Here is a 13,513-nt window from a genome sequence, read left to right as displayed (position 1 = left end):
CTCTGATGGATCACAAGTCACCTGGACAGTGCTCACTGCGGCACGTAAGTTTATGGTCATGCTCGCTATAAGTAATGGGTATTTGCAAGAGCTATTCACAGGCTATTCAAAGGTCAGGCGTAGATCATCTTTTAGCGATCGTTTTATTCTGAACTTAATGGTTAAGGCCGGCCGGGTTAAGGTCACCTTATTTTCAATTTAAAAAACGGCCTGACAAAATACAGAGACTTTGCACGCTTGGAGTATAATATGTATGGAAATATGGCCTCACAAACATAGATCAGAGAGAATTCAATCATCTTTAGAAATATCGCCATATCTAGATCAAAACATCATCATTTGTACTCTATGATTGGAACAAGGTTTTCATAGGAAAAAAAAATTACCTTTATTTTGCTAAACCGCTGGGTGTTTGCATTGCTAATCAGAGGCCTTCTTAGAGTAATTATAAGCTATGAGTCGAGGTATTTCAGGATAATGACATTTATTTGGCTTAAATATTTCATTTTCACTCACCAAATACAAAATAAAGGCTATATGTCAAGACTTTGGTCTGTTTATAGCATAAATTATGCTCAAAATTCCATTTTGCTTGGCCTTAGAGGGGCATGAAGAGTTTGTGCCAAAAACTTAACAAACCTCAATAAGCCAAGTTTTTCTCAACTGATTTTGATAAATGGGTCACTAAAGTACATACTGGATTTGGTATGAAAGTTATGCAAGAAGACAGGTGAATGTTACGGTTTTTTGAAAAATGGCAATTTTGGGTAGTGAGTTTGACTTCAGATTTGACTTAACTTTAGCCCCAGGCCCCTCTCTGTCTAATTGTTTGGAAACAAAGTTACATTTATGAAGTAAAAGCTCCACCATAGTAGGGTCCATGGTCAAATTCATTTGGCAGCACAATTTACCAATGGAGTTTTATAGTACTTTGAAAGTGCCCCTTATGAGGATGAATTTTTAGTGCACCATAGGCCACTAAGGGGACCCCCCCTAAAACTTCAGAACGAAACAATCAGAGAAGTGAGCCAAAGTGGCTTTTGAAATATCTTATCACACTCAACTTTTTTTGCCAAGTTTTAGCCAAATCGGTTGACCACCACTTTTGGCTCCTGGAACACTTTCTCAGACAGGGACACATAAGCCTAATCCCCATGTCTGGAGGGCTGTGGGACTGTCTTTAGTCTGCACCCTACTGCTTGACCTGTCTGGCTTGGTAGGCTCTGCCAGGGGTGCAAACATCCCCGTCGGCATAGCTCCTGGAGTCACTGGACGCACAAGCCACTCAGCCACGACAAGGCAACCGTCCTAATGAGTGGACTAAAGTAATCTACAGAATAGAAAATACTTCTTGGTTTGTAGATCCAAGCGTTCTGTAAACAATGCCTAAGATTTTATTAGCCTTTCTCACAGCACCATCAACTTGAGCACCCCACGACAGGTCATAGGAATTCAGAGCTCCTAGGTCTTTCACATGCTTTACTGGTTTAATTGCAACTCCCATAATATACGAAGGAGACGAGTTGTCGCGGTTATGGGTAATGCGCATTGTTTCGCACTTCTCCGGGTTAAATTTTAACTGTTATAAAGTTTCCCAGTTTGCTAAGTGATCAATGTCGCTTTGAAGGGTTTGAGTATCATTTATGCTGTCAGCGCTCTCTCTGTACACTTTCGTGTCATTTGCAAAGAGTTTGATAGTTGATAATATGCTATACGATATATCGTAAACAACTGCCATCCTCCCCTTCTTTGGTTGGAGGGCTTCATCAAGAATCAATTCCTTTCTTCGCAGTCCACATTCTCCTCTCCATCACAGCATTTCTTGACTATTCTCTTATCCTCGTTGCCTTTCACAAAGAATCTTCCTTACATCCACCGTCCAAACTCTTGTATCGTTGTCTGGCAACAACTGATCAATTGGTTAGTCTTGTGGCCCAGACTTTCCGTGCAACTTCTTGGATGTTCAAGGTCCACGAACAATGGAATCTCTGTCGATACGCATTTGAATCAGCCTACATCACAGCCCATGAAATATGTGGAGTGTTTTTGATGACGGTAATACCCATTTACGTGGACAGACTTCTCTCCCTAATGTTTTGGCTAAGATACAGACACATTGTAACTTTGAAGCGCATGCTACCAACCTTTGTCATGAATACATCAATTCACTCTTTTTCACAAATGAGTTTTATTAAAGCGTAAGTTTTCGCTTACTTATCGTCCAGACCTCGCTCTTCTTGTCACAAACCTCCCCACCCCACTCTCTTTTGATGTGTCTAGGTTGCAGCAATCATTACCACACCCTCCCCAACAAAAGCTGTGTTTGTAACACTAATCACTTCCGAAGAAATTTGAATTTCGCGCTCGGTGAGCTGGCTACGCGCCGGTGATTACAAACCTTTGTCTTGCGAATAATAGAAACCCTTTCCTTCGAACAATAGATAAGGACATATAAGGAGCGAAAGCTTGACTTATTGTCGGGCCAAAATCCTAACCAAAAGTTTGATACGCACTCGTTGGGTTTGTCTCTCCGCTATTTCCGCGTTGGTGAATAAAAGAATAGATTAGTATAGGTAATCGCATGGGGCCTCGTAAAATTAAGGATTAATATCACTTGTGTTTTCGGAAGTTGCTGAAATTGCCCGAGTCGCGCAGCGACTCGGGCAATTTCTAAAACTTCCGAAAACACAAGTGATATTAATCCTTAATTTTACGAGGAACCATGTGATTACTTGTATATAATATAAGGGGCAAAATGTTTTGTTACTGATCTCGTGCAAAACGGGACGCCATTGTTACAAAACAAACAGAAATTTCTTTACCTTGGCAGCCGTTGCTAAGCGATTTTCAGCCAATCATTTTCAAGTAATTTTGCCCGGGGCAATAACAAAAATTAAGAAAAAATGCCCTCTGTCTTGACCAATCACAATTCAGTAATTTTGCCCCTTATATGATAAAAAGTTGAAATGAATGTAGAGTCGAAAGAAAAGCAGTTTGTATGTAACAAAGATGAAATTAATTATTTGGTACTTGATAAAACCTCGTACTCAAAACAACGCCGAGTGTATCGTGGCTAGGTCAGTATGTGTTCATTAAAATATGAAGCACGCAGGAAGTCTGGAGAAAGAGAAAGGTGCACAAGAGTTGCCAAAGACGTAACCAAGAGCCATCATAGTTTTATAAATGATAAACTTATCCCCTCCTTCATTTTCCTTCTCGATCGATAGAATATCATGTTCCCTTCAGCACTGTCATAAATTTTTCATCATCGGAGGACAATTGCTAATCGCTCGAGGGAATTAGAACATAAAGAATTAAGTCACCTGCCGGAAAAATAAAAGCTTGTCTGATGACGTAACATTTACTTAGAATTTGTTGGTGAAAGGAGGAGAACAAATTAAGAATGTAAAGGAAACGACAGTAAACTGCTTTTTCGCCTAATATTTTGCTCTTCTCTTATTTTGTTCTACTGTTGGAGAAGAAACGGAGGTAAAAGAGCCCCAAAATGTTGCTAATCACGCGGTTGAATTCGAATATTTTAAAATAAGGTTGCATCAGTGGCCATACATCAATTTTAATCTATATATTTATTCGAATTCTTTGGTTGATTGACATGGGTTTGACATCCCTAGCCTAGACCCTCTATATTTTAATGTTACTGAGGTTAATAATGAGCCAAAAATTAACTTTACATAAATGATATGGACATTTGATTGACACTCTATCGATGGAGCAAGGTCAGCTTGCGAGCTGGGTCCTCGTTAACAGCCCTGCGGGAAGTTGCTCCTTCGCTCACCAGTTGTGTTGCTCGAGGCCTCAAACTTATTCACCAGCAAGGTACAAAAAACTCATACTGGAGCGTTTATAATGAGTGCCTTCCCGTCGGCTAAGTAAGGAGGGGTTGTTTATCCACAGAGAAAACAATATTAATGTTACAGGTGTTTTTATATATTTGACAAATTAAAGTGATGATTTCTCTGAAGTTTTCCAAACGATTAAACAATGATGAGGAAGTCTCTATATGATCATTAAGTGGGAAGTAAGGTTTTAATGATCGTCAAGGTTGTGAAGCTGTTTAGATGAAATATTTCTCGTTGCAATCACAGATAACTTCAATCTAAGAAAAAAGGAAACTAATACAGAATAATGTTGTAAACAAATTTCACTGGAGGTGGAACACAGACCAAGATATTTCAAGATCTGTACTGTTCCCCCCCTCTGGTTGGTGGGCTTCCGCAAAAATTTAAAATTTCTTTTCTACCAATCTACATTCTCCTCTCCATCACAGCATTTCTTGGCAATTCTCTTATCCTCGTTGCCCTTCACATAGAATCTTCCCTGCATCCTCCGTCCAAACTCTTGTATCGCTGTTTGGCAACAACTGATCTGTTGGTTGGTCTTGTTTGCCAGCCTCTCAGTGCTACTTATTGGATGTCCGTGGCTGACGAGCAATGGAATCTTTGTCGATACGTATTTGTCGCCGCTTTCCTTACAGACATTGCATTATGTGGAGTGTCATTGCTGACGATGACGGCCATAAGCGTGGACAGACTTCTCGCCCTGTTGTTGGAGTTAAGATACAGACAAATTGTAACTTTGAAGCGCACATACATCACTGTAGCTACCTTTTGGATTTTATCTAGTGTTGCTGCTTTACGCTACATATTAGATTACCGTATACTCATTTTATATGATAGTATAATTACACCATCTTGCCTTGTTATTTCAGTCGCCTCGTATATGAAAATTTTTCGGGTTCTCAGTCATCATCAGGCTCAAGTACAAGATCATGTCCAACAACAGCCGGGCCAACCAAATGCACCGAACATGGGGCGGTACAAAAAGGCAGTGAACAGTGCATTGTGGGTGCAGTTAGCGTTAGTAGTTTGTTATGCACCATCCTTCATAGTAACAATTGTAATCGCTGACAGTAAAACATATTCATCACACTTAGTAGTATTAAGGGAAGTAGCAGCTGTCTTAGTTTACTTTAACTCGACGTTAAACCCGTTTTCTTTACTGCTGGAAGATTGGTGAAGTAAGACAGGCAGTAAAGCAAACCATCAGAAAAGCACTTTGCTGTCCATGGAGCTAGATCCTCATCAAATTGATACTTATATTATTTTTAATAATATACATGAAAAAATTTCTCAGTTCTGATTGGTTAAGATGAATGCAGTTTTCAGTTAATTCAGTGCAGAAGAGAGTTAATTCAGTGCAAAGAAAGAAATAAACCAGACATTCTGATTGGTCAGAATGATTGGTCAATGTCAATGTCAAGGTCAATGTCAAGGTCGATGTCACTTGAAGGGTTTGAATAAATTATTTTTGCACGTGATGCGCGCGCTCTTCTTCTGCGTAGTTATGAGAAGCTACCTCGTATTTTTTCATGTATATTATTAATACATAATCACATGATTTTCTCGTGCAATTTGGAATAAAAAAGCACTTGTAAATGTTTTCAAAGACCACAAATTGCACTCGCCCTACGGGCTCATGCAATTTTGTTAGACCTCAGAGGTCAGTGGTTCGAGTCCCGTACAGGCCTGAAATTTTTTTCAGGTCTGATTTTCACTATTGCTCAAATAGTGCTTTACTGCGAAGGATCGTGCACATATACGTTTCATAACCGCAGTTCGTACATATGTTTCATATGTTTGTTGTTGTTTGATTTATCATCTACGGGTTCATGTCGAATTAATTTGATGGCCTGCTCCCAGTTGGCTTGTTAGCTCAATTGGTAGAGCGCTGCACTAGTATCGCAGAGGTCAGTGGTTCGAGTCCCGTACAGGCCTGAAATTTTTTTCAGGTCTGATTTTCACTATTGCCCAAATAGTGCTTTACTGCGAAGGATCGTGCACATATACGTCTTTTATCATTGTTGCCATTCACAAGGTATCTTCCCTCCATTAGCCGTCCAAACTCTTAGCGACGAGACAGTGGTTAGAACGTACCGGTTCTAGGACAATAGCGTATCCACACTTGAAAATTAGAAGGAAATGTATGGGAAAATGTGCAAAACTGTGTTCACTAGAAATTGAAATGAAGTATTTTAGATATAAGCTGGCATCTCTGATTACAATTTCAATTTCAATAGTTTGATGCTTTCGAGTTTCCAGTTTTTTTCTTAGACCAAGTGAAATCTTCAGCTTTTATTTTTCTTTATTTCTAGTTTACCGAGGTTGATAATGAACAGTCAAGTTTAAAGTTCATGCAGATGATATGGACATTTCAAAAGCACCCTATCAAATTAAGAGAGATGGTTTGTGCCTCTTCTAAAAATGATAGGATAGATGTCTCTATATCTGGCTTGCCTTTTATTGCTAATTCTTACCATTTAGGGTATGAAAAAAGTAACTTTTTTAACACGGTAGACAGTTTCCGGAGACATTTTAAATCCCAATTTTACAATTGAGCTCCAAAAAAAAAAAAAATGATGATAAACTAGTAGAAAATAAATTGTTCATCGAGTCAGCGATACGATTGGAAAACGCATCCCTTTATTTTCCATCTCTATCAATTAATTGTTATGTTTACCTCCATATTGGGAAATAACTGTCAGCATTACCCAGTGAGAATCACTGATCGCTGAAGGCAATCACAGGAAGAAAAGTTCAGTAAATTTCCTTTTGCACGGAGGTTCACCTGATACGAAAGTATTTTCTTGGTCTCACATATTGTGTTCAAGACATTGGAACTGAGAAAACAAATTTGATCTAGGGTCTAGTTGGCTACCTTAGGCTTGTCATTATCAGGGATACTCACTATGAGTTCGCTGGCAAAAGGAGGAGAATAAACAAAGAATGACAAAATAATTGTAGAAAATGGTTTGCTGGCGTAATACTTTGCTTTTGTGGCAATTTCGTCTAAGGTACTGGTCGGATACGTAAAGATAACTGAAAAGCTGCAAAGCACAATTAACCACACGGGTAAATTCGAATATTTTGAATAAATTCGCAGCTGCGACCAAAATTTGAATTAAAACATTTTGATCCGTTTGTCAAACTCAGTTTATTCTAATGAATAAAGGCTGATAGTTTCGAAAGAAACTTTTTGGGGCTGCGTCGGTGGGAGTAACGAAATAATTTGGATATATCAACAAAGTTGAAATGGTAAATTGGCCACCGTAATGATTACAAAAGCTGACGTTTCGAGCGTTAGCCCTTCGTCGGAGCGAATAGAGGAATTGTGGGTTGTGTGTGCTTTTAAAGGCAGAAAATGGAGCTACGTTATTGGTGGGTGCATGGCAACGAGAAAAACATGAATAAATTAGTGGAATGAAAAGCGTTTATTGATCCCTGTGGGATTTAGACTGCCGGTTTGAAAGATGAGCTTTTGTTCAAGATTTTTACGGCTTTCCGTGCCACCTAAGTGCAAGGAAAGACCGCAGATTGCCATATGTTGCTAGAATGATTAGGTAAATTAAAATGTCTAGCGACTGGTTTCGATGTGTCCTTGTCATTCCTTTCCACGTCTCGAAGGTGTTCTCGGAATCGGTCACCTAGTCTTCTGCCTGTTTCGCCGATGTATATCTTTTTGCAATAAGTGCAAGTTATGCAATAGATTACATTAGCGGAGGTGCACGTGAAGTGATCGGTGATCTTAATGAATCGTTTAGGTCCCGATATTTTATCAGTGTTGTGAATGAAAGGACACGTTTTGCATCGTGCACGAGCGCATTTAAAAGTGCCTGGTCGCTCATTAGTCTGAAAAGAACTTCTGACCAAAAAATTGCCTAGGTTTTTGTCGCGTTTGAATGAAATGAGCGGAGGCTGCGAAAAGATAGTGCCTGTCTCTGGATCGTTTTGAAGTAATTTAAAGTTTTTAAGAATGATGGATTTAACTGAGTGGTTGTGAGGGTGAAACGTGAGAGTGAATGGAATGCGGTCGGAATCTTCCTTATGCGACGTTTGTAGTGCTGAATGTCGATCAATAAGTTGAGCGCGGTGGTAACCCGCTTGAACGACGGAAACAGGGTAACCACGTTTATCGAAGAACTGGCACATTGACTTTGATTTGTGGTGAAAATCAGAGTCATTACTACATAAACGACGAAGTCTTAGAAACTGAGAAAAAGGAATGGAATTCTTAACGTGAGATGGATGAGAAGACGAATATAACAAGTAATTATGCGAGTCTGTAGGTTTGTAATACACACTAGTGCATAAACCGTTACCTTCAATTGAAACTTTGACGTCTAAGAAGGATAAAGAATTGTCAGAAATTTCCCAAGTATATTTCAGAGCCGGGTGAAAAGAATTGACTGCAGTTATGAATTGAGTGAGCTCCTCTCTGGTAGAGGAGGTAGAGTAGCAGCTGTCTTGCTTTACTTTAACTCGACGTTAAACCCGTTCCTTTACTGCTGGAAGATAAGTGAAGTAAGACAAGCAGTGAAAAAGACAATCAGACAAGCGCTTTGCTGTCCATGGTTTTAGAGTTAGATCCCCGGTTTCTTAGGGTACACTCCAATGGACAGTTTTCATAGCTTAGTAAAAACGTCATGATTAGTACCAGCCAGAGAGAACGCTCGTCAGATATGTTGTATGTTGGAGAGGAAGAAATAAGAAACTTACGAAAACATTTTTGGTGGAAGTCTGTGCATAGTCCATAATGCTTATGAATTTTAGAGATGTATAATATTGCTTGACTAATGTTAGCAATTTGTAAGTGAGCATATGGAATAAAATGGAAACTCCAAAAAACAAAAGGAATTGTCAAGTATGTTACTTAAAAGAAATTTCGTAGACGAATTCTTAAAGAGTAAACGCATCTGAGGAAGTCCTGAGATAAATGCTGCTGACGAAGTTAGAATCAGATAAGCCTTCGGCTTTTTTTGGAATTTCGAACGCAGTTGATAAATTTTTGTTCACAAAAGCATTAGGATGTAACTGCTCAAGAGAGAATGGGTAATCACACCAGAGAATCCAACAATTCCCTGGCTAAAGGAGGAGAATGAACAAAGAATAAAAAAAATGTAGAAAACGATTTGCTGGCGTAATTTTTAACGATGAGAGAAAAACTGCAAAGCGCAATTAACTACTAAGGTAAACTTAAATATTTTCAAATATGTTCGCAGCTGTAATCAAAATTTGAATTTGAATAGTTTGATGAGTTCGGAGATGGTCAAAAATTTCTTTATTTATCTAAGACCGAGTAAAATCTCCAGTTCACATTATTTATTAAGCTTGCTGAGGCTGATAATGACATGAACTCTTGATTAGCATCCTGGAGGTGACAGTTTAATGGCAGATGTCTCCATATTTGCCTTTTAGTGTCTTTTTCTTAACTGAGGTACCTCGCAGGTTGCGGGCATTTTTTGACACAACATAGAATTTTCTGATGCATTTGAAATGCTTAAACGCTGGTGAGGAATTCTAATTGTGGACTTTCTTTAGGAAGTATTTTTCGTGCTACTAACTCTAACTTTATCATAATTATATGTAGTCATAATCGAAGAGAGATATGCATACATTTTACTCTCATGTTAATTCTTCTTTAAACCATATTAAGGCAACGATTAAAAAAACTCAGCCATACTACACAACGAAACGTCTAATGAGAGATTTATTATCCAACGCGCCAAATTGTTATTTCAGTACGGGCGAATTTCGTGGATATTTTCTAACCGCTTCTCTGGAGTACAAATACCGAGAGATATTTGTACTCGTTTTGGGCGTTATTTGTACTCTACGAAGCACAGTTGGATAATAATACTAGTCACAATTTGTAAGTGTGTATATGATAAAATTTACAATCCCCGCTTTTTGTACATTTATTTCAAAATCTCTCCATTTTCCGAAATTAATGCAGTACTTTATCCTCTTCGCTCAGCTATGAATGATTTTCTGCCTGTGGAGACGGAGTTCAAATAAGATGTAAAACAACAATACAATCATAGATGTCTGTAAGTTTGACTGTAGATGCTAATTTATTCCTAATTAACAATTGGTTCATGCTTTAGCGTGCACTATCGAGTTATGGAGCACGCGGGAAGTTTGGAGAGCACGAACGAAGCGTAAGAGTTGCCCGAGGCGATAGCCGAGGGCAACTCTAGCTTCTTGAGTGCTCTCCAAACTTCCCACGTGCTCCATAACTCGATAGTGCACAGCTGAAAGCATGAACCAATTGTTTTAGAACATAGCCGGTGGAATTGTGCATCAAAATCCGACGCGAAAAACGGACAACAATATCAGTTGAAGCGAATCGTGACGGCCCTGATGCAGAGTCTCCTTTTCCTTTGTTTTTCTCTTTTTCTGCCTCATTTAAGAGCTCTAGCCCAAGGGAAAAGGTCGAAACATTGTCTTCGTTTTCGGACTCGTAGGCCGAGTTTCTGTTTGTATCCATTATTGTCGCGAAATGTATTATTTTTCCCCGCGCTAGCAATGGCCGCTCGCGCGAAAAAAAAAATTTTCTGGCGAGGTCGGATTTGCTGACGCTATCAACGTACACTATCGGGATTTTGAGCACGCTTACGTACAATGAATTTGATTGCGCGACTCTGCTAGCTATGTTCTAAATTAAACTTAACCGATTAGACAAACACGTAATTGTGGCGCAAAATAGACTGCCGCCTTTATTATAAGACATTTAAAAAATAAACCAGAATAAGGTGTTACAAAATTATTTTTAGTCACGAGTTGTCTTCTCTTATCATAAATGAGGAACGTAAGGTAAATTATGAACTGTAAAACAGAAAAGGGATCGCCATCATTGTCATTTGAAAGCCATGTCGTGGGCGCATTTTTAAAGAGTCAACGCATTAGAGGAAGTCTTGAGGTGAATGTTGTTGATGAAAGGTAGAACCAGCTAATCCATCCTTTGATTTCTTCCTGGGAATGATAAATTGTATTTCACTTCAGTAGTAGTATGTCGTAATATAAGGAAAATTTATTAATGGTCCAGATAATGACAACGACAAGATTGAATAGCGTGCAGCTTGCTTTATAATAGACCATTTTATGTTAGCTGCAAAACTGTGTTCATTAGAAATTTAAAAGAAATATTTTAATGTAAGCTGGCATCTCTGATTAAAATTTCAATTTCAATAGTTTAATACTTTCGGAGACTGTACGAGTCCAGATTTTTCATAGATCAAGTAAAATCGTCAGCTTTTCTTTTTTTTTTTTTTTTCTAGTTTACCGAGTTTGATAATATTCAAGTTTGAACTTCAAGCAGATTACATGGAAATTTGAAAAGCACCCTATCAAATAGAGAGGGATTGTTTGCCCTCTAGCAAGAAAAATTCAATAACTTTCCTTTTACATGAAAGTTACCTGATATAAAAGTATATTTCTCTTCTTATTGTGAACAAGACATTGGAAGAAAACAAATTGGATCAGATTAGGGTCTAGTACGCTACTTTTACCTTGTCATTGTCAGGAAACAAGCACAGAACAATGTCCACAACAAATTACAGAGGTAGCACACAGGCAAAAACAATTCGAGAACTGCTATGCTCCCCTTCTATGGCGGGTGAACCTCGACAAGAATCAGTTTCTTTTGCAGCAGTTAACATTCTCCTCTCCATCACAGCGTTTCTTGGCAATTTTCTTATCCTTGTTGCTCTCTACAAAGAATCTTCCCTTCATCCGCCGTCCAAACTCTTGTATCGATGTCTGGCAACAACTGATCTGTTGGTTGGTCTTGTTACCCAGCCTCTGGCTGCTACGACCTGGATTTTCGTGGTCCACGAACAATGGAATCTTTGTCAATACGCATATTACGCCGCCTTCCTCACATCCGTAGCTTTATGTGCAGTGTCGTTAATGACGATAACGGCCATAAGCGTGGATAGACTATTCGCCTTATTGTTGGGGCTGAGATACAGACAAGTTGTAACTTTGAAGCGCACATACATCATCTTAGCTACCTTTTGGATTGTATCTAGCGTCGCTGCTTTATGTGTCATATTAGATTACCCTATAACCATTTGGTTTACCTATATAACTATACCATCTTGCCATGTTATTTCATTCCTCTCGTATATAAAAATTTTTCGGGGTCTCAGTCATTATCAGGCTCAAGTACAAGATCATGGCCCACAACAGCCGAGCCAACCAAATGCACTGAACATGGCGCGATACAAAAAGGCAGTGTACAATGCTCTGTGGGTGCAGTTAGCACTAGTAGTTTGCTATGCACCATACTTAATCACGAAGGCAGTAGTAATCGGTGACGATAAAACATATTCGTTAGACTCAGTAGTCATAAAGGGAGTAGTAGGTGTCTTAGTTCACTTTAACTCGACGTTAAACCCGTTCCTTTACTGCTGGAAGATAAGTGAAGTAAGACAAGCAGTGAAAAAGACAATCAGACAAGCGCTTTGCTGTCCATGGTCTTAGAGTTAGATCCCCGGTTTCTTAGGGTACACTCCAATGGACAGTTTTCATAGCTTAGTAAAAACGTCACGATTAGTACCAGCCAGAGAGAACGCTCGTCAGATATGTTGTATGTTGGATATATAGGAAGAAATTATAAACTTATCAAAAAATTTGAAGTCTGTACATAGTGCATAATGCTTATGAATTTTAGAGATGTATAATATTGCTTGACTAATGCTAGCAATGTGTAAATTAGCATATGGAATAAAATGGAAGTTACTGGTTCTTAAAGAGTTCTTTTCACCGGACTTTTCTTTTTTTTCCCCACACTGATGATATTCATTAATCCTCCTTACTCAGCTCTGAATGAATTTCTACATAAGAAGACTGAGCTTTTAATAAGTTGTAGAATAACAATACTATCACATTTGTCCATGTGTTTGACTTTTGATACTAATTCATTCCTAGATTAAGGTGGCTGAACATAGTTTTTGATACCTTTGTTTCTTTCACCATTTTCTCTAAAACCCTTGATCTCTCGGTCACCAAAATTGGCAGTAAGCAAGTTAACAACACAAACTTTGTTTTTTCGATCAAATTTATCCCAATTCGTTCATTTTACTTCTCGATCAATGGATTATCATGTTAACTTTAGCATTATGATAAAAACTTCATTATCAGAGGACAATTGCTAATATAATCGGTTGAGAGAATTACGACATAAAGAATTCAGTGACCTTATACGTCAAAGCTTGTTTGATACCAAAATAATTTACTTGTCTTTTCGCGAACAAGACGTTGGAAGCGAAGAAATTGTATAACTACGACATAATAGACAAACTTTGGCTTATTAATATCCAGGAAAATCACTAAGAATGTTAAATTGTTGGCGAAAGGAGGAAAACAAATAGAGAATGCAAACGAAAGCGGCAGAAAATTGTATGTTCGCGTCATTTTTTAGCTCTTCTTTTGCTTTGTTCTAGTTTTGTTGGAGACGAAACGGAGGTAAAAGAGCCACAAAATGTTACTAATTACACTGTTGAATTCGAATATGTTAAAGTAAATTTGCATGTGTGGCTATACATCAATTTCAATTCGTTATAGTAATATGAATTTCCTTGACTGATTGATATGGGTTGGAAATCCTTAACTTGAATCTTCTTTTTTTTAGCCTGCTTAGGCTGATAATGATT

The 13,513-nt window shown here is 38.4% G+C and overlaps 1 protein-coding gene across 1 annotated transcript; it reads left to right on the top strand.

Annotated features, from left to right (window-relative positions):
* Positions 1–11,082: 11,082 nt before the first annotated feature.
* On the top strand, positions 11,083–12,483 carry LOC148720935 (adenosine receptor A3-like). The gene has a single exon (XM_088739514.1). It carries the CDS (start codon positions 11,397–11,399, stop codon positions 12,339–12,341), a length of 945 nt encoding a protein of 314 aa, XP_088595640.1. The 5' UTR covers positions 11,083–11,396; the 3' UTR covers positions 12,342–12,483.
* The last annotated feature ends 1,030 nt before the right edge of the window (positions 12,484–13,513 follow it).

Source organism: Stylophora pistillata, chromosome 11 (assembly GCF_964205215.1).
Source record: "Stylophora pistillata chromosome 11, jaStyPist1.2, whole genome shotgun sequence".
Taxonomy (NCBI): Eukaryota; Metazoa; Cnidaria; class Anthozoa; order Scleractinia; family Pocilloporidae; genus Stylophora; species Stylophora pistillata.
The sequence above is the reverse complement of the archived record's forward strand: the minus strand, read 5'-3'. Positions and strand labels throughout refer to the sequence as shown.

Excerpts from the sequence above, each read along its gene's own strand:
- LOC148720935 (XM_088739514.1), top strand. The coding sequence starts at position 11,397 with ATGTCCACAACAAATTACAGAGGTAGCACACAGGCAAAAACAATTCGA.